Source organism: Macrosteles quadrilineatus, unplaced genomic scaffold (assembly GCF_028750875.1).
Source record: "Macrosteles quadrilineatus isolate MER2022 unplaced genomic scaffold, UCM_ALF_1.0 Scaffold_21__1_contigs__length_2333173, whole genome shotgun sequence".
Taxonomy (NCBI): domain Eukaryota; kingdom Metazoa; phylum Arthropoda; class Insecta; order Hemiptera; family Cicadellidae; genus Macrosteles; species Macrosteles quadrilineatus.
The window spans coordinates 2,026,569-2,046,324 of record NW_026542614.1 but is presented as its reverse complement, the minus strand read 5'-3'; the positions used below and the strand labels follow the sequence as shown (position 1 = coordinate 2,046,324).

At 37.0% G+C, this 19,756-nt stretch overlaps 1 protein-coding gene and 1 non-coding gene across 2 annotated transcripts; both read right to left on the bottom strand.

Annotated features, from left to right (window-relative positions):
• Positions 1 to 4,166: 4,166 nt before the first annotated feature.
• Positions 4,167 to 15,478, bottom strand: LOC129005441 (fatty acid 2-hydroxylase-like). Its single transcript, XM_054434328.1, has 6 exons — positions 15,194 to 15,478; positions 10,998 to 11,229; positions 8,409 to 8,569; positions 5,391 to 5,523; positions 4,858 to 4,977; positions 4,167 to 4,409 (listed from the first exon to the last, which is right to left on the bottom strand). The coding sequence occupies exons 1-6, from the start codon at positions 15,404 to 15,406 to the stop codon at positions 4,324 to 4,326; spliced, it is 945 nt and encodes a 314-aa protein (XP_054290303.1). The 5' UTR covers positions 15,407 to 15,478; the 3' UTR covers positions 4,167 to 4,323.
• Positions 15,479 to 17,374: 1,896 nt separating this feature from the next.
• Positions 17,375 to 17,493, bottom strand: LOC129005483 (5S ribosomal RNA). Its single transcript, XR_008491829.1, has one exon. It is a non-coding gene; the product is annotated as a 5S ribosomal RNA (ribosomal RNA).
• Positions 17,494 to 19,756: the final 2,263 nt, after the last annotated feature.

Here is a 19,756-nt window from a genome sequence, read left to right as displayed (position 1 = left end):
GTATTGGATTGAAATAAAGTGCAAAACGTGTAGTTACAATGGAAGTTTATTGACAAAAAAATAGTTAACTTAGTTTTTAAAAATTACATCCATCAAATGCCTTCCTTCTCGAGCGACGCATTCTTGGAGTCGGTCCTTGAGGTTCCGCATTGACGCTCAAGCACATCACCAGGAATTGATATGATTTCGCTGTGAATTGCAGCCTTCAACTCCTGAAGCAAGGGTCTACATGAACAAACCCCGGACCATTCAGGAGTTGCAGGCTGCAATTCACAACGAAATCATATCAATTCCTGGTGATGTGCTTGAGCGTCAATGCGGAACCTCAAGGACCGACTCCAAGAATGCGTCGCTCGAGAAGCAAGGCATTTGATGGATGTATTTTTTTAAAACTAAGTTAACTAATTTTTTGTCAATAAACTTCCATTGTAACTACACGTGTTGCACTTAATTTCAATCCAATACCTTTAAAATTGACGGTTTGACAAGTATTTTAAAACCACCCGATCCATCTGCGCCACCCTGTATTACTGTATTCTGTTTTGTTTATTTCAGCTTAACTTAATTAATCAATAGTTTTTGTAATATATGTGCCTTATAACTTGTTCTCAAGTAGTTGCTCTATGGGCTGTGCTCCCTACCACTAATCGTAAGAATAAAGTTCTTCTATGTTCAAACATCAACATGCAAGCATCTAATTGTTTCAGCCTTTGTCTATACAATGTTAATGTCTATTAAGTATAAAGTAAAGATGGTTTCAAGTGTCAATGTCAACAATAGTTAACACATGGGTAACAGCTAGTTTTATTTAAATCCGCTTAGGTAATTAGTTGAGCGGAGCAAATCGAAGCTCTTTGGGATCGCCTTCAATGCAAACTTTCTAACACTATCACTCAATAGCTCAATCATCTCAATAGCGGATGAACTTATTTTAGCCAAACTTACAAAGGTTGTTTCAACAAATGTTTGGAAGGTTTAAACGCTGTATGTTTTGGGGTGTTAAAACTTAGAAAAAATACCTTATAATTAGGCATGGTGAAAACTATTTGTGTAATTCTCTCAAAGCAAGCAAGTCTTTAAAAGATTACATCTGCTAATCATGAGCTAACGAACCTAAAAGGCTTGATGAGTTTAAAACAACTCTAATGGATACAACCATAGATGAAGTGCTTCATCTATGATACGACACTACAACAGAGCGTTCTCCGTCCCTTGGTAAAGAACCAAATCAAAACTTATATAAACAGTTTCCTGTCAGTAAGAACATTCGACACAAAATAACTATTCATTGAAATCTGAAGAAAAGAAAATATAAGAGTAAAGACGTGATGTTTGTAGATGGAAATCTTAAACATACATAGAATGTTTGGTATGTATATCAAATGAAGGCTTTGTCGTAAATAAACAAATATTAAAGCTAAAGAATCCATACGGTACCGGTACTTACTTTTGAGTGTTCTTCGTTTGACTTCTTTAAAGTGAATAATCTGATTTAATACCTGGGGTTACCATTTATCGTAGAAAGCGCAGACTATAAGTATACTTGGTTGTCATAGATGAAGTAAAAACAAAACACTTGGATTTGAGAAATAAATATCCGTTTGTTTTGATTAATTTAATTCACATGTTTCAGCTGATCGAATAAGGTAAATAAACATTTCCAGTTTAAATAACTTGTAGAGTGATATAATAAATTGTTTTTACGAAAAACTACTGAAAATGAGTGATTTGTATACTTTTCTAGCAAGTGGGTAAAAAAAGCTTTAAAATGACATCTCATTTGTGAAAATTGGTGAAGAATTGAGGTAGTTATGGTCCACTAACAGAGAAAAGCACTTTAGAAATTATAATATATACTAGCTGTTGTACCCGAGCTTTGCAACGGGAAGAGGACACAAAATAGAAACGTTTTAATCTTTACATCTCTGTTGCATATAATAGTTACACATCCGCCAACGCTTTTAGAAAAAAAAATCAACTTTATCGCCTTAATAGAAACGTTTGAGTTATGACTTTTAAATCTGGTAAGTAGTGGATACCACCATTTTGGTTTTAATTTTTAATCTTGTGTAGGCTGATATGAGAAAAACTGACCAAATATTCGAATAAAACTTTCACGTACATGATTTACCTTAATCTCCCTTAATTGCATATCTTTTTATCCATCTTCAGTTTCTTCACTCACAATAAATCATTAGCAAAACTAAGTCAGCTGTTATAAACTTTGGAAATATTCTTATCTTCAAGAAGAACTGGTAATATTTGAATCTATAATATTAAAACGAAACAGCTGATCGCGATTTATCATCAAGATTTATCATCAAGCCAGTAAGCAATATTGGTGTATTGAATTGACATATATTTGGATTACTCATTTGCCAGTCAATTCTGAAGTGTACTGTATACTATATAATACCCCCGCCGCAGCAAACCTGCAGACTAAGCGAATTTCCATTTGCCTGATTGGATTTTCACTAAAATGTCTCCTTAAAAATATCACATTTATTTCCTATTTAAATAACATTAGTTTAATGAGTACTTAGGTTTGCTACAACAGGGAGGGTAAAAAGGTGTTATTTGTAAAATGTTAGTAGTTTAGTATGAAATGAATGCATTTTCCAAATTTGATCAAAATATGATCATAAACAAGCAAACTACAACAGTTTACTTATTCTCCATAAGAATAACATGGGAGTTTTAAATTTAGTTTTTTGGAATTTTCTTCGTAACCATTAGGCACATAATAACGCTTCAATATAGTAAATTATTTTTTTTAAGCTCTACAAAATGGTTTGGAAAGAAAATGCTAAATATTAAGTTTATAGGGCAAAAAATGGGAAAACCAATTTTTGCCCCATAAAACCCTGTTCCCATAGTCCGATCATGCTGGTTCGCGAACTCGTTCTAATAAACGTAGGTTTACACGTTTGTACCAAATTTCATCAAAATCGGATGATTTTTGCTTGAGTTATCATGCTAACGGACACTAATATAAATATATACATATAAATTTAAATGGATGGTGTTTTTTTTCTCTAGGGACCTCAAAACGAAAAAGTAAATCGGTCCCGGGTCCAGGTCTTACCATTTCCCTATATGGGAAATTCGCTAAAAATAACTGAACTTGATTTGTTTTGTTTTAGATGCCTTTCGATGAGCGGAGGCTGCTGTTTCCCCCGGTGCCGGCCGCTGCACTGGCCTACCTTGTGTACCTTCTGTACAGCGCCATCTTCCCACCCTGGGCAGCAACCTGCGTCGGTTCTAGCACCCTCGCAGGTAACCTAACTCTTTGTTTAATTCAAAATTATTTAATTAATGTAGGCGTTGAAAAGAATTAATGCTGATAACTCCCATAGACGTTATATCATTCACTAATTCATTTCATAAGTGAACCTCTGGCTTTTTTATTAGTAAATGTTAGAAAATTTATTATTTCTCTGACCTTCTCAAAATTTCTAAAATTATTCCAGTATATAAGTCGACAATGTGCCACCTAGTAGGCCTACATTTAAATTTACTTATTAAAGATTGCCAACAGTCTACATCTTAATGTTCTTTATAATTTATCTGGTGATTCATAAGCTCAATTAAATTCAAATAGCAGCATCAGCTGCACGGCTCTAGTCAGAACTGCTGGGAAGTCAGCTGGTGAAATGCAGGGCCGTTTTTGGGGCGCAGGAGGTTTTAGGTTTTTTAGGGGCGCAAGTTCCCACATCCGGTCGGGGGGCGGGGGCACAGTCATCTTTTGACCCATAACATGTCATAAGAAACCACGGTTCTGGCAAAATGTTTTTCAATGGACTTTAGATGTCCGTCTTCAATGGATAAAAAATTTAGAACCAGAACCTAGAAATGTAAAGAACAACTGCAGTCCTGCAACTCACCTGTTGAAAACTGCTGTTTTTTAGTACGGTATGAACAAAAATACCTTTCTATAAAGTAAAGTACTGGATTTTACAACACAAGTTTCAAACAAAAGTTTAAAGTTTACAACAATCCAATTATCACTATTAATTTGTTTATACTGTTATTCAGTGAAAAAAAATAAAAAAATGTCAACACAATATGAATTACTTAGAGACTTAATAATCCGCTAAAAAAATCAAGTCCTTCCAGAATTAACCGGGTAAGAACATTTCTAAAATGGCTCAAGAATAAAACACGTCTACATTACAATATACAATATATTTGCTCTTTGAGGGGAAACAAAGAGGAAAACAACATAATAACAAAGGCAGTGAATAGCGTAGATGTATATTACAATAAATAATCGACAGCACTGGAACAAAGCAAGCATACGACGAGTATCTGACACACAAGCCGTCACCATTTCATGTTGTACTTGAGCTTGCGTAGAGACAATCCCGTGTTGAAAACCTTGTCCCACCAGTGATTACTGATGCCAAAACCTGCGGAACATGTGACTTTAATATTTATGCAAAACATATTAAATCCTTTAAAACATAACCATTCAAATAAGTCGTGGCTCAACACAAAAGAAATAACTATCAGTGGAGGAAAAGGTGTGTTACAGTAAAACTCTATTTAATCCCTATTCCATTGACACAAACTTCGGTCAATTATGATTGTCATTAAACAATAGATTATAAAATTTTTATACAAATTAGCTAAGAAAGTGCTTTAGGAAACGTCACAGTTTTGTTGCACGGTTTATAGCACACTCTAGTTGTAAAAAATCAAAATAAACTATTCAAGCTTTTTTTGTACATGTTTCATTTGGTGCAAGAGCACCTAAACAGTTTCTGAATACCTCTGCATTTATTCATCACGTTTGAATTTATTTTTTAATCAGAACTTAAATCAGAGTTTAGACAATTTCTAAGCAGTTCTAATTACCATGATTATGGTGAACGAAGTGATGTTGATTGTGATATCTTTTCATGAAGTACAGGTATGTGCCTTCTTTGGGAGACCCGTAGTGAAGGTAGTAGTGGATAAGGTCGTACATTACATAACCTGCAAAAGTCAAATCATAACTGTATAAGTGCCTGGTCAAATTCAGCTCTTAAAATATTAACAACAATAGTGAATTAAATTGTGAAATAAATTGTTGTTTTCAAAATATTCATTAATTTGTTTATGCATGAGACATTCAAAAATTTTGGAAAAGATTTGCGCTATTGAAATAGGACTATAATTACTAGGAAGATTTTTGTTACCTTTTTTATATACTGGAATAATAATTTTAGAAATTTTGAGAAGGTCAGAGAAATAATCAATTTTCTAACATTTACTAATACAAAAAGCCAGAGGTTCACTTATGAAATGAATTAGTGAATGATGTAACGTCTATGGGAGTTATCAGCATTAATTCTTTTCAACGCCTACATTAATTAAATAATTTTGAGTTAAACAAAGAGTTAGGTTACCTGCGAGGGTGCCAGCACCGACGCAGGTTGCTGCCCAGGGTGGGAAGATGGCGCTGTACAGAAGGTACACAAGGTAGGCCAGTGCAGCAGCCGGCACCGGGGGAAACAGCAGCCTCCGCTCATCGAAAGGCACCTAAAACAAGACCAAAATTCAGTATAGGATATGTTGACATTGTATTGAAGTATTGATTCAGTACCTAATTAAGATTATCAGACAGCAAGAGTTGTGTGATGGATATCTGAGGGAAGCCTCAATGACTAATGGAGGTGTAGTGATTGATGACTATCCTTGTCAATACTGCTTGTGTCACATGTAGTCTGAGTATATCAGACAGAGCAAGAGTTGTGTGATGGATATCTGAGGGAAGCCTCAATGACTAATGGAGGTAGTGATTGATGACTATCCTTGTCAATACTGCTTGTGTCACATGTAGTCTGAGTATATCACACAGCAAGAGTTGTGTGATGATGGATATCTGAGGGAAGCCTCAATGACTAATGGAGGTGTAGTGATTGATGACTATCCTTGTCAATACTGCTTGTGTCACATGTAGTCTGAGTATATCACACAGCAAGAGTTGTGTGATGATGGATATCTGAGGGAAGCCTCAATGACTAATGGAGGTGTAGTGATTGATGACTATCCTTGTCAATACTGCTTGTGTCACATGTAGTCTGAGTATATCAGACAGCAAGAGTTGTGTGATGGATATCTGAGGGAAGCCTCAATGACTAATGGAGGTGTAGTGATTGATGACTATCCTTGTCAATACTGCTTGTGTCGCATGTAGTCTGAGTATATCAGACAGCAAGAGTTGTGTGATGGATATCTGAGGGAAGCCTCAATGACTAATGGAGGTAGTGATTGATGACTATCCTTGTCAATACTGCTTGTGTCACATGTAGTCTGAGTATATCAGACAGCAAGAGTTGTGTGATGGATATCTGAGGGAAGCCTCAATGACTAATGGAGGTGTAGTGATTGATGACTATCCTTGTCAATACTGCTTGTGTCACATGTAGTCTGACTATATCAGACAGCAAGAGTTGTGTGATGGATATCTGAGGGAAGCCTCAATGACTAATGGAGGTATAGTGATTGATGACTATCCTTGTCAATACTGCTTGTGTCACATCTCACATGTAGTCTGAGTATATCAGACAGTAAGAGTTGTGTGATGGATATCTGAGGGAAGCCTCAATGACTAATGGAGGTGTAGTGATTGATGACTATCCTTGTCAATACTGCTTGTGTCACATGTAGTCTGAGTATATCAGACAGCAAGAGTTGTGTGATGGATATCTGAGGGAAGCCTCAATGACTAATGGAGGTGTAGTGATTGATGACTATCCTTGTCAATACTGCTTGTGTCACATTTCACATGTAGTCTGAGTATTTCAGACAGGAAGAGTTGTGTGATGGATATCTGAGGGAAGCCTCAATGACTAATGGAGGTGTAGTGATTGATGACTATCCTTGTCAATACTGCTTGTGTCACAACTCACATGTAGTCTGAGTATATCAGACAGGAAGAGTTGTGTGATGGATATCTGAGGGAAGCCTCAATGACTAATGGAGGTGTAGTGATTGATGACTATCCTTGTCAATACTGCTTGTGTCACATCTCACATGTAGTCTGAGTATATCAGACAGTAAGAGTTGTGTGATGGATATCGGAGGGAAGCCTCAATGACTAATGGAGGTGTAGTGATTGATGACTATCCTTGTCAATACTGCTTGTGTCACAACTCACATGTAGTCTGAGTATATCAGACAGGAAGAGTTGTGTGATGGATATCTGAGGGAAGCCTCAATGACTAATGGAGGTGTAGTGATTGATGACTATCCTTGTCAATACTGCTTGTGTCACATCTCACATGTAGTCTGAGTATATCAGACAGTAAGAGTTGTGTGATGGATATCGGAGGGAAGCCTCAATGACTAATGGAGGTGTAGTGATTGATGACTGTCCTTGTCAATACTGCTTGTGTCACATCTCACATGTAGTCTGAGTATATCAGACAGTAAGAGTTGTGTGATGGATATCGGAGGGAAGCCTCAATGACTAATGGAGGTGTAGTGATTGATGACTATCCTTGTCAATACTGCTTGTGTCACATGTAGTCTGAGTATATCAGACAGCAAGAGTTGTGTGATGGATATCTGAGGGAAGCCTCAATGACTAATGGAGGTGTAGTGATTGATGACTATCCTTGTCAATACTGCTTGTGTCACAACTCACATGTAGTCTGAGTATATCAGACAGGAAGAGTTGTGTGATGGATATCTGAGGGAAGCCTCAATGACTAATGGAGGTGTAGTGATTGATGACTATCCTTGTCAATACTGCTTGTGTCACATGTAGTCTGAGTATATCAGACAGCAAGAGTTGTGTGATGGATATCTGAGGGAAGCCTCAATGACTAATGGAGGTGTAGTAGTGATTGATGACCATCCTGATCAATACTCCTTCTATTCCTTTTACATTGGGAATATATATTCAATTAGAATCTCTTTTATTGAAGGAATAGGAAATTTCAAATATAACCATAGGCCTACATTTTATTTATCTCATTTAACAGTTGCATGAATTTCATCTGAAAATCTGTATCCAATTGGATAATCCTTTCAGAGTTTACTTTAGGATGGCATTGGGATATTTATAGCACTACAGGATGAAATGAGTCAGGGAATGTTTTATCCTAGTGAATTCACAACATTTGCACTAGTGTTGATATTTATTCTAACCACATGATGCTATTTTGTGACAAGTTTTCTTCAAATTCAGATTATAAACTTGATCACATTAAGGTGTTAATAAGATTAGATGGAAAGAAATTTACAATAAAATAAATGTGTTAGTAAACTAGCAATATCATTTTAAGAGAATTCAAGTAAAACGTGACTTTTGATCCCATTACAAATCGACCACTAAGTTAATGTGACTGGTAGGATATTGTGTGTTTTTTACAGGCTTACAATACACAAATACAGTATAATTTCAACATTTAGTTTACCTTATGGTGGAGACCGTGGAGACAGAAATGTATCGCTATAAGTATAGGAATGTTGTCCGGAGGTTTGAGATGAAAGAGCCAACGATGTGTCGCGTACTCTATCACTGGCCATATCAGGAAACCTGCCACCACGGCAGCGCTCAGGTACACACACTCTCTCACTGAAACACACATCACAGGTCCAAATCACAATCCACATATGAAGACACTCTTTTATAGAAAATTCTGTAAATAATGGTTGTAACTTAAACTTAAAACCAATTTTGAGGTTGATAAGGGTGTGATTCTAGCCTCGTGATTAGCTTGTTGGACTTTGGTGTGAGAGGGACGCTTTTGATCCCAGACAAAAAATTGGAAAGGTTTGGAACGCTTCCCCTCAAGAGAATTTTCAATTCATTCATACAAAATGCCACTGGCATCAACACTAATAAAAAACTCTAAGGAAAACAATTTTTACAATAATTAAAATAATAATTATTGAAATACTGTAAAACTAAGCTAGATTAATCAATCATTATTATTCTTATCTGTATTTTTAATCGTGTAATGTTTGTGTTTAGCTCCAAACAGCTGACAGATCAGGCATTAGAAACACAGGGGCGGGAGAAGGTTGATAAATGTTTCTCACTGGGGGGTGTCTTCAAACTAGGTTACCCCTCTTCATGTCGCAAAATAAATGTTTGAAACTATGAGATAAGATTTTGGTTTATGATTTTAAAGAATAAAATGTAACTCGATGAAGTTTAGGTGAATTGGTAGCTCATAATCCACATGGGTTTTGGAATAAGGTCAGCAATGATTTTGGGTTTACACCCTGTTGCAACAATTTATACACACAGTTCATATTTGTACTCGTTTCACCCCTTTATTTGCTAGATAGGTTCTATTCACTAGTCTTTGAGGCCAATGGCAATTGACCACTAGAATTATGACAAGGGGGGATGAAAAGAGGAGTCTAAAAGCACCCAGAAATCATGAAGTTGTATATTGAACTATGAATTTTCTGAACATTAGATTAATTTGTTGACACATAACCCTAATATTTTGGGGGCAGATGCCCCACTTATACTTCCCTAATTGCTGCCACTGTTTGAGGGACATGTGGATATGCAAGTTCAAGGATAAAAGATTTTTTTTTTCAAGTTGTTAGGCTGTGGTACACATTTTTTCACTCAATAAATCTTGATGCAACTGGTTAAAAAAGTGCAAGCACAGCATTTTGAACAAAATTTCAACATAGGTACTCAAGAAATTCCAAGTAACCTACAAAAATTAAAATATGAATGATTGACAAAACAGAGCAACCCGTTAAGGCCCATTAGTGTTAAGAGGAGGGGCGGAGGAGTTTCTACCCCACCGAGACACTAGACGCCATGTTTGCAGATGTCAGCTGATTGTTTCAGCTATCTTTTGTCGACTAACAACGCCCACTAAATGTCAACTTTAATATTCCCCTTTACAGTTCAAGGGCTCTTTCTTATTCACTCAACAATTTGTTAAAAGCCCTTTTACTTGCCAACTCTCGTGTTTTCAAACAAAAATATTTTGTTAGCTTCTCACTGAAATTCTGAGTCATTTCCAAAAAGTATAGTTTGAACTTATGGTGGGGACAGATTAGTGGTCTTATTGATACCATTAGTTATATTGTCAGTTTGTAAACTAAGAAATCAAACAATAGTCTAATTGCTGGAAATTTTAAGTAGGTAACACAAACCAAAACCCAGTCACATAATGAATAAGTATCTCATAAAAATAATTAATTTCATTATTGTTTAAAAGAAGGGCACATAACCTGGTCCTGGGGTAATGATATTTACCATATAAGACTTGTCACAAAAGTTAAATCGTTTATCAGATATCCATCCTATTACGTAAAACAAGGCAATTTTGGGTGATCATTTGCCTCTAGTTTTGATAAAACGTATATTACACATCTAGTGACACAGAAAGATTATGTACTGGTACAATGACATTTCAATTGGTCATCATCGAAATAGTTTCCAGATAGAACTACGTATTAATCATCAGATTTGGTTGGTTAATCAAAGAGAAAAAAAGAAAAAATACTTATGTGATTTATTCTAAAAGAGGTCCTACAACAATTATTTCTACTTCTGTTAGTCTCTTCATGTTTTTATTTGTAAACCCGAAAATAAAGCCAGGTGGGTGATAACTCAGTCAAAAGCGCGAAGGACAGTGAAACGAAGTGAACAATGTTTTGGGTTAACGCCCCAGTGCCTAGTAAAATAATTGTTTAGTACACCTCAGACCTCATTCTTCTTTTTTTGTACTGGCTCAGCCCTTGTGCTGCTTGATATTATCAACACAGGCTTTTGAGGGAAGTAAATACAAGTACTCAGGGCCACTTTCACAAAGAGGCTTTGGTCGGTTCGGGGACGCAAGGAGGGTAAAAATTCCTCTACAAAGTAGGTTGAGAGACGCAATCATCTCTCAGGCCCAGAACGCATCACATGCAAACCGGCCTGAGTACGTGTGAACTGGTGAATGCATGGATAAAAGAGAGTCAACCTCTTTTTAGCTAAAATAATACCACTGAAAGAATCTAATACAAATTCTACGGAAGCGTACCTGGAGAGTCCACATAGATGACTAGTCGTAAGTGCGACACGTAAAGCAGCAGGAAGAAGACAGGGATCCACACCAGCGGTATGACGTACCACTGCACGACGGTCAGCTGCTCCAACCAATCAGCATCGAACAGTCTGGCGCGTCGGTCCACAGGTCGCACCACCCAGGAGTGATACCTCTCACCCAGACCTCCCACCTGCTTGACTAGGGACTGTGACCAGTCTATCTGCTCCTGTACACATAAGTAACATTGACATTAGTTGTTCTTTGGCTTAGTAAAAAAGTGTTATCAATATAAATCAGTAAATAAACAACGACATCAGACTGTTGACTCAGTTATTCAACAAAAATAAATGAAAGAAAATAAATATGTTCTTTCTTAAAGCTTGTAGTTGAACCTGAACCCTAAACTCTCTTGTTAGTAGGGCATGGAGCCCTGTTCTTTTTTAATACAATTTGGCGACAGCTGGGCTGTAGAACTTCTACTTGTCAATTATAGTAGGTACTCATGGAATTACTACAAATTTAAACTTGGCCATCCTACAAATAAACGATATCTTCTCATGAATTTCAGGTTCGGTATACGATTACATGTGAAGTCAGTAGTTGTAATACCTATTAATAAATAAGCCCCCTCAAATTAATGCAATTTTAAGATGTAAACATGATAATTACTATCATTTACTGTGTTTTAAAGTAAAATGTTAAATCATTTGTCAGCGTCTGTTACAATTTTTACAAACTCTCGTCAGATATGTCAATCAACAATGCGAGTGCTGGACCAAGGTGTTGGGCGAGTTATAAACGACGTGGCCGGCGAGGCACATTTACCTTCTGTTGCACAGAATTGTGGGTCCCAAGGCACCAATAAACTGGGCGAAAAGGAGAAAATACATTTACACTTTTCCTATCCAAACTTTCCAACGACTTTGTGAACTGTTTACAACTGCATAGTAGGAAGGCGATTCAATACCCCCGCCGCAGAAAACCTGCAGACTACGGGGATTTCTATTTGCTTATTGGATTTTCCCTTAAATATCTCCTTTAAAATGTTATATTTAATCCCTGTTTAAATAACATTAACTTTACTAGTACTTAGGTTTGCTGCTACAGGGAAGGTAAAGACGTTTTCTTTTATTGTAAATGTTAATAGTTTAATACACACACACATGTTAAGATATGAATTTGAAGGGATAGTGTTCTTGGGATCTAGGGACTTCAAAATGAAGAAGAAAATCGGTCCTGGGTCCAAGTTTCACCATGAGACCTACAATAGCTTATTCCCTATATGGGAAATTTGATTAATGGTGTTGATTATTAATTTTCAACTAGAGAAATTTGCATTTATGACTATCTAAAAAAAAAAAATAAAAGACCAAGTAATAAAAATGTGTGCATGGCCGCACAGTGGATTCTAGAATTCAGAGAAATTTGTTCTCGTTTGTTTTCTCAACAGGTTTATATGCTGCTTAAGATAGGTTTAAATATAGATAAAATTAATGTCTAATCCTTTAATCTATGGTTTAACCACCAGGTCTTGGGTTAATCACACACTAAAACCCATTGGTGATTGGAAAGATTCTAACCCAGACTTTTAAGTGTGAGTGTCATGCTCAATCCGCTAGACCAGCTAAACCCCACAACTGGGTGGTGTAAATATTTTTGAAATTAGAAATTTACCAGCAGGACTTGTATAGAAACATGTTCTTTCATACAAGATACCAAGCCAGTTTAGATATATTTTGGATCGAATGTTACACTTTTGTTTTAATACTGCAGCACACAATAACATACACGTTTTTCATCTTAACAACATCATTTGGGTGATTTTGTAATAAGACGTTTACATAAATCTAACCCTAGTTAGTTTTAATAAATTTGACAGATCAAACAAAAAGTCTAGTTACACTGAGCATAACATTTTAACTCCCAACAGTATTTTTGAATACAGTAATGTTTAAGGTCTTCTAAATCTACATAAGATTACTGATAGTAATAAGACGGAAGAATAATTATAGGAGTGTGTACATTTAGTTAAAGCCAAGTGCTCTCACTTGAAATTTAATTAACACTACGGCGAAACACAAGTTTAATGTTGTTCACTAAAGTAGATAGAGTTGACAAACTACTGTATTTCTGCTGGTCGTTAAAACTTAGACTTTAATTCAAGTGGGGGTCTAACTTTTAACTTGAAATCAAGATAATCTAGGTAAACTCAAGTAACAGTGTATGAAATATTTATAAACCTTGTTCATATCATGCTAAACAATGTTATAAGGTTATCTCTTTAACAACTTAAAATGAACATTTCCGATAAAATAAAATGATTACTTTATCCAACCACAGTTGTTGGTACGACTAGTTGACGACAAAGTTCTAAGGAACGAAACTAGTTGTCATACAAACAACTATGGTTGGATAAATTAATTAGTTTATTTTATCAATATAGTCCAACCAAGGGTCACAATGAATAGGCCTAATATGAAAATTTCCATCTAAAATTGCAGAAAATATGATACAACAAATTAAAAGTGCACTTTCATTATGTTGGTGCACAATAAGTTTTTACATCAATTGATGTTGGCTAAGAGTAACTTAAACCTAAAAAAAGTGAGTAAAGTATATGAAGACATAGTGCCAGAAGCATAAAACGAAACTATGAAGCATGGCTTTAAATACCCCCCCGCCCCTGCAGCAAACCTGCTGACTAAGCAAATTTCCATTTGACTGAATTGATTTCAAATGAAATTGAAATACCGTAACATTAGGTTGAACGAGTACCTAGGTTTGCTGCTACAAGGAAACTAAAAAAATGTGTTTGTTGGTAAAATATTAATAGTTTAGCATAAGATAATTTTTTTTAGTTTGATAAAAATATATCCATAAACAAGCAACCTACAACATTTTACAATATTCTCCATAAGAGTAACATAAGAATTTTAAATTTACAATTTTTTGAATTTTCTTCTTCTTTGTGACGTTCCAATCCAGAGAGCTGAAACCCTACTGGACTGAGGCTGTTTTAGGACTTAGTCCTCTTCAGCCATTGAATTTTCTCCGTTACTAATAACCGTACAAAAACACTTTGATGTACAGTACTAAGTTATTTGTTTTTAATCTCTTAAAAAAAAGGTCTATAGAAAAATTGGGTCATTTTGTATTTTGAGGGTCCAAATGAGAAAACCCAATTTTTGCCCCAGAAACCCCTCGTAAAACTCTTTTCCATGGTCCCTGGTGCGCAAACTCATTCAAGTTTATCCCGCCTTACACCTTTAAATCAAATTTCATCAAAATAGGACAAAAACCACTCAAGTTATTGTCTTCACGGACACACACATATATAGAGTCAAAGTTGACATGAAGTTTGACGGAAAAATTTTCCATAAATGCTGTATTTAACGGGCGAAATTAGTTCCACAATAATACAAAATCAAACTACACCTATGACGACGAAAATCAGGACGACATTGGGTCGCTAAAAGCGAGAGTATTGATACAAACAGTAGTTGTAAAAAATAATTACTTCAGTAAGAAGGAAAACAGAACAAAATGGTTGTTATTGTTGATAAACTAACAAAACTTACAAACTAAACTAACAAAACATCAAAAGTTGTTCAAGAGCGCCTGAGGAGGGGACGACGCTACACGCAGTACACACATGTTTGACAAGTGTATGAACAAGTTTGAAGCAACCAAGTTTATCCTGTACTAGTGTACAAAATATGTACAAAAATACAGTATGTAGATAGTGCAACAATTAACTGAATATTGCTCACTAACTTATTTCTCATAGGGAGTAAGCTGCGATTACAGTAGGTCTCAGATAAGACTTAGACCTGGGACCGATTTACTTTACTGTTTCGAAGTTCCCAGGAAGACAAAAACACCATCCGTTTGAATCCATATCTATATGTCAGTTGTTCCATTTTTTTGTTAGAAACGTGTTAACATACCTTTTTTTTAACGAGTTTGCGAACCAGCATTATCGGATTATGGGAAAAAACCTCCTTTCACAAAATTTAGGCGGTGTAAGGTCAAGTTCCCCACCACTTTCTTTGCCTAATGTAGCAGTTGATTGACGTTTTGGCAAACCTCACCTTTGAGCTATTATTATATTGGTAGGAAGACCAAGTGGAGGGAGAGATTTCTTCCCGCCAAAATTTTGTGTATGGAGTATAGACAACAACGATCCTCACCTCATCTTTGTTCTCCAGCGTCTCGTCCACCTTGTAGTCCTCCAGCAGGCTATACGCCGCCTCCGAGTGGTGCGTCTGTATCAGCTGTTTGGTTATGTCGCCTCCACGGAACCACGCCAGTGTATTGGCGCCCCCTGGGTGGAACTTTCGGAACCTCGACACATCGTACTCACGGCCCAGGTACTTGACGTGCAGCTCTCCCTCATATCTCATCACTTACACTTACACTTACACTGACACTGCACTAGTCATCACACACACTCACACACACTCGCGCACGCTCGTACACTCCACCTGCAACAGAAACAGCGATAATGTAACTAGCTCTTAAAACATGCTTATGAGTAAAATATACTCGTAAAATAACACAGAAGTTTGGTGTTTCCCATAGGCGTACCCAGGATGACCCGGGGGGTGGTCACATGGGAGGGGTCTGGGGGAATACCCCGCTGGGAAGGGGAGGGGTCCGGCGGCTCTCCCCCCGGAAAATGTTTAATTATACCTGCAAACTCGCATTTTTAGTCTATTTAGAGACACATAAAACATATTTTTATTGTTAAAAATATAAAAAATGTGTGGGGGTCAAGGGGGGTTCAAACCCCTAAACCCCCCTTGGATACGCCACTGAGTTTCCCAAAGCCATCATTTCCCATCGTAATATAATTTCGCCTATTGGGTCTGACCATGATTGGAGTGTCCAGTCAAAATCGATCACCACTACCATATTTAATATATTTACCGTATTTTTATTTACTTTCAGTAAATTTCAAAACACGCATTATACCGATTAAATGTTATTTAAAAATTGTACAACTTGTTACCTACATTTTTAAACAATAATACTGAAACTTTATTTCAGAGGAAATCCAATAAATAATAAATAACTCAGCTTCATTAAATCTTAACTGGACTACACAATGATTTTCTTACTAGTTGCGCCGATTTTATTACTATCCAGTGATAAAACCTAACCTTTACAACTCATTACATTTAACAACTGTTGATAACGTTTCACAACTCAATACTGTGGTGCCAAGTGCACGCGATTTTCGCCCTTAATGGACACGCGACAACCTGTAGTACGCGGTGAAATTGGCCAACACAATATGCATATCTGACTGAGTTAAAAAGGGAAATGTTTAATCTATGGTTAAATGGTGTAAAATGCTTGAAATTGTTACCGAACAGATACTAGCTACGATACCAACTATGCGACTAGTTGTCAGAGTAGCCGAAAGGTAATAGTGCTCACCTTAAATCTGAAATCAACTGGTTCGATTCTAACCAGATGCCCCAGATGCCATTTGTCATCGGGATATCGATTAATTTTATATTATCTCATCAATACGTCGTCAATAACATGACCTGAGTTTGGACCGTTCGTGTCGTAACACTTCGGCCCAAGTAACACTTCGGCCCAGTAACATTTCGGCCCGAAACCCTCAAATGTGGTCTACGGTCAAACTCTCTACCTGCCCACTAGTAACACTTCGTCCCAACAAAATATTTGACAGGTTAGGTTAGGTTAGGTAAGATTCCACCGATTCTCCGTCATGTGAGGTCACAGGATGCAAGGGGTGACGGTTGGGCGACATTCCACCAGAGAGTGGTTGCAAAGTATACAGGTCATGTACCTCTTACTACCTGAACTGCGTTCCTCAACCCTTGTCAATTTTTCGTCGGGCCGAAATGTTACTCCATTAGCTTATTTAATCATCTGTAAAAGCGAGTGGGACGAAGTGATACTGTTTTTCTAAGAAATTTGAGTTTGGCCGAAATGTTACTGGGCCTAAGTGTTACTACATCGGACCGTTCCCTTGGGCCTTAGGTAAAAAACTTAAAAATGGAAATGGCTTAGACAAACACAAAATAAAAACTTGTGATAAAAGACCCTCGTAATATTATCTTTCTACGCTTGAAGCTGCACAGTCGTAGGGTTCTTTTGTCCCCGTCCTTCTCAAACAATCAAATGCCCTGGGCGCTCTCTTGATGCATGTTGCATGCATCACGCTTACATGATAGGGAAAATGACACTTTTGTTATCATTTGCATTATTGGCAATTTACTAACATGTACAAATGTTTCCATGTAGCGGTAGGAAAAATATCATACAGAACTCGACCGTTAATTGGATATCATAGCCATTCGCTCTGAAATATGGTTAAAAATACAAAAAAAAAATGCCAACAGCACGTGGTGTTCCCAAGCGGTCACCCATCCAAGTACTAACCACGCCCGACGTTGCTTGACTTCGGTGATCGGACGAGAACCGGTATATTCAACGTGGTATGGCCGTTGGCGAGTGATGTACTAGCCACCGTCTCAGTGAACCATAGGGTGTTTAGGGTCAAGGTGTGATAAGGGTTATGAAAAGATTAAGAAAAATATGTGTAATATATTTTATAGTAAATGCCTGGAAAGCACTGATGCAAAAACAAGATTCGACTGGCCGACGCGACTCTCTTCTTTGATCATGTAACTTAACATTAATTAATTCATGTCTCACTATTTACTACGTGCTTCTAGTTAGGCACTAAGGTTTGTGGGAAATAATCGTAAATAATTATCTCACTTTGTGAAAAGGAGTTCCCGTAAACTATTGAACAACGTAAAATAATTTCGAAATCGTGACGTATACAACCCATAACTTTGAGTATATTTGTTTATAGACCGACAGCAGTAGCAGTGCTGCGGTTGGCATAAGTTAAGGCGTCCACCGCTGGGAGCGCACGGCACTCCTAGCTGTGGACGCCAGAACTTATGCTAACTGCAGCACTGCTGTCGGTCTGTATTTAGTTATATTCTATGGTTAAAACTAACTAAATCTATCGGCCACTACTACATTTACATAAACATTGCTTAAACATTCATAACCTAAGTCGTTACATCGGAGCTGAAAATAATACATACCCTGACGTAGGTTTGCGTTAAAATCGTCCACTACCACTTCTTAGGGAAACTCCGAACAACCATTATTAAACCCGAAGCTTGACTGATGACAAAGTGCAGTCAAGTTAAGTTAATTTTTGGAGAAAACAAAACTCCGTCATGACGTGTAAACACCGATAAGCTCTGTAGGCTTGGCAGTTTACACGTTCTATGTTATGATATGATTCATATGAGGAGATAAGAACAAAGTTGAATCATACTGTGAAAACCCAATAAATCATTATCTACGGTTGTGTAATATCATAGACAAAAAGAATTAAATATAGACTGTCAGCCGTGCTGTGGTTACCATAGGTTATGGCGCACACCGCTGGGAGCGCCATGTCGTTATGGCGTACGCGCTACGTAACTACACAGCGCTCCCAGCGGTGTGCGCCAGAACCTATGGTAAACGCAACACGGCTGACAGTCATTTAATTCTTCTTGTCTATTGAATGCGACATAATTGTCAACTTATTAACTTGTGGTTTCGTCGAGTCATTTTCAAATACAAGTTGTGAAAGACCCTAAATATTACTAACTTGTAAATTAATCAACGATACGAAACGAACGAATAATCAAAGAATTCACCAGCAACTTTGAAGTTTCTTTTAGGGCCTACGCCACTTGATAACATAATCAAATAGGATACGATTTATCATATTGACTGTAGTGGGGCTGCTTCCATATGATTGCACAATCTTCGAATAATTCCCGGCCCGTGTAATTTTCTGTCTAGTATTGACGTGGATGAAGACGTCAAAGACATTTCATACGTGTTAAGATATAGTAATGAACATAGACCGAATGAGTGAACAAGATCTATTGTCACAGAAAACATAATCTATTGTGGAGTTATGCAAAATTGGTCGATGGCCACGATAGTAGTCAGGGCAGCGCTTGGGCCAAAATTTGACCTTCAGATGATCTAGGTGTACTCTCAGTTGACCACGTGCAGTAGGTGTTTTGTGGATAAAAAGTGTTGGCCTGACCGGGTTTCGAACCCCGGTCTTTTTGTTGGTAGTTGGAGTCGTTACCATATGAGCCACAACAGTAGTTATGGGTATGGTGGTAAATGACACCTTATACCCTTGTACCTATATACAGGGTGTGTATTGGAGATTTGATTTTAACATGGAGGTTCGTTCGAATCTAACCTATGTTAGAGGTTCACGGGTTCGAATCTAACCTATGTTAGAGGTTCACGGGTTCGAATCTAACTAATGGTAACTGAGGTTTACTGGTTCAATCCTAACCTATGCTAGAGGTTTATGGGTTCGAATCTAACCTATCATTTCTGGTTCTTTAATCCTAACCCTATGCTAGAGGTTCACGGGTTCGAATCTAACTAATGGTAACTGAGGTTTACTGGTTCAATCCTAACCTATGCTAGAGGTTTATGGGTTCGAATCTAACCTATCATTTCTGGTTATTTAATCCTAACCCTATGCTAGAGGTTCACGGGTTCGAATCTAACCAACCACTAATGGTAACTGAGGTTTACTGGTTCAATCCTATCCTAGTAGGTCTGGAAAAAAACACATTATATAGTGTATAATGCTTAAACCTTACTGTTGATCATAATGGTAAATGTTGGAGGTTATTTTATAGTGTATAATAAATATAAATCAGCTG

Coding starts and splice junctions, on each gene's coding strand:
- LOC129005441 (XM_054434328.1), bottom strand. CDS start 15,406: ATGAGATATGAGGGAGAGCTGCACGTCAAGTACCTGGGCCGTGAGTAC. Junction 5,524..8,408: donor TCCACGGTCTCCACCATAAG/GTAAACTAAATG, acceptor GTCTTGTTTTAG/GTGCCTTTCGATGAGCGGAG. Junction 4,410..4,857: donor CTTCGTTCACCATAATCATG/GTAATTAGAACT, acceptor CATGTTCCGCAG/GTTTTGGCATCAGTAATCAC.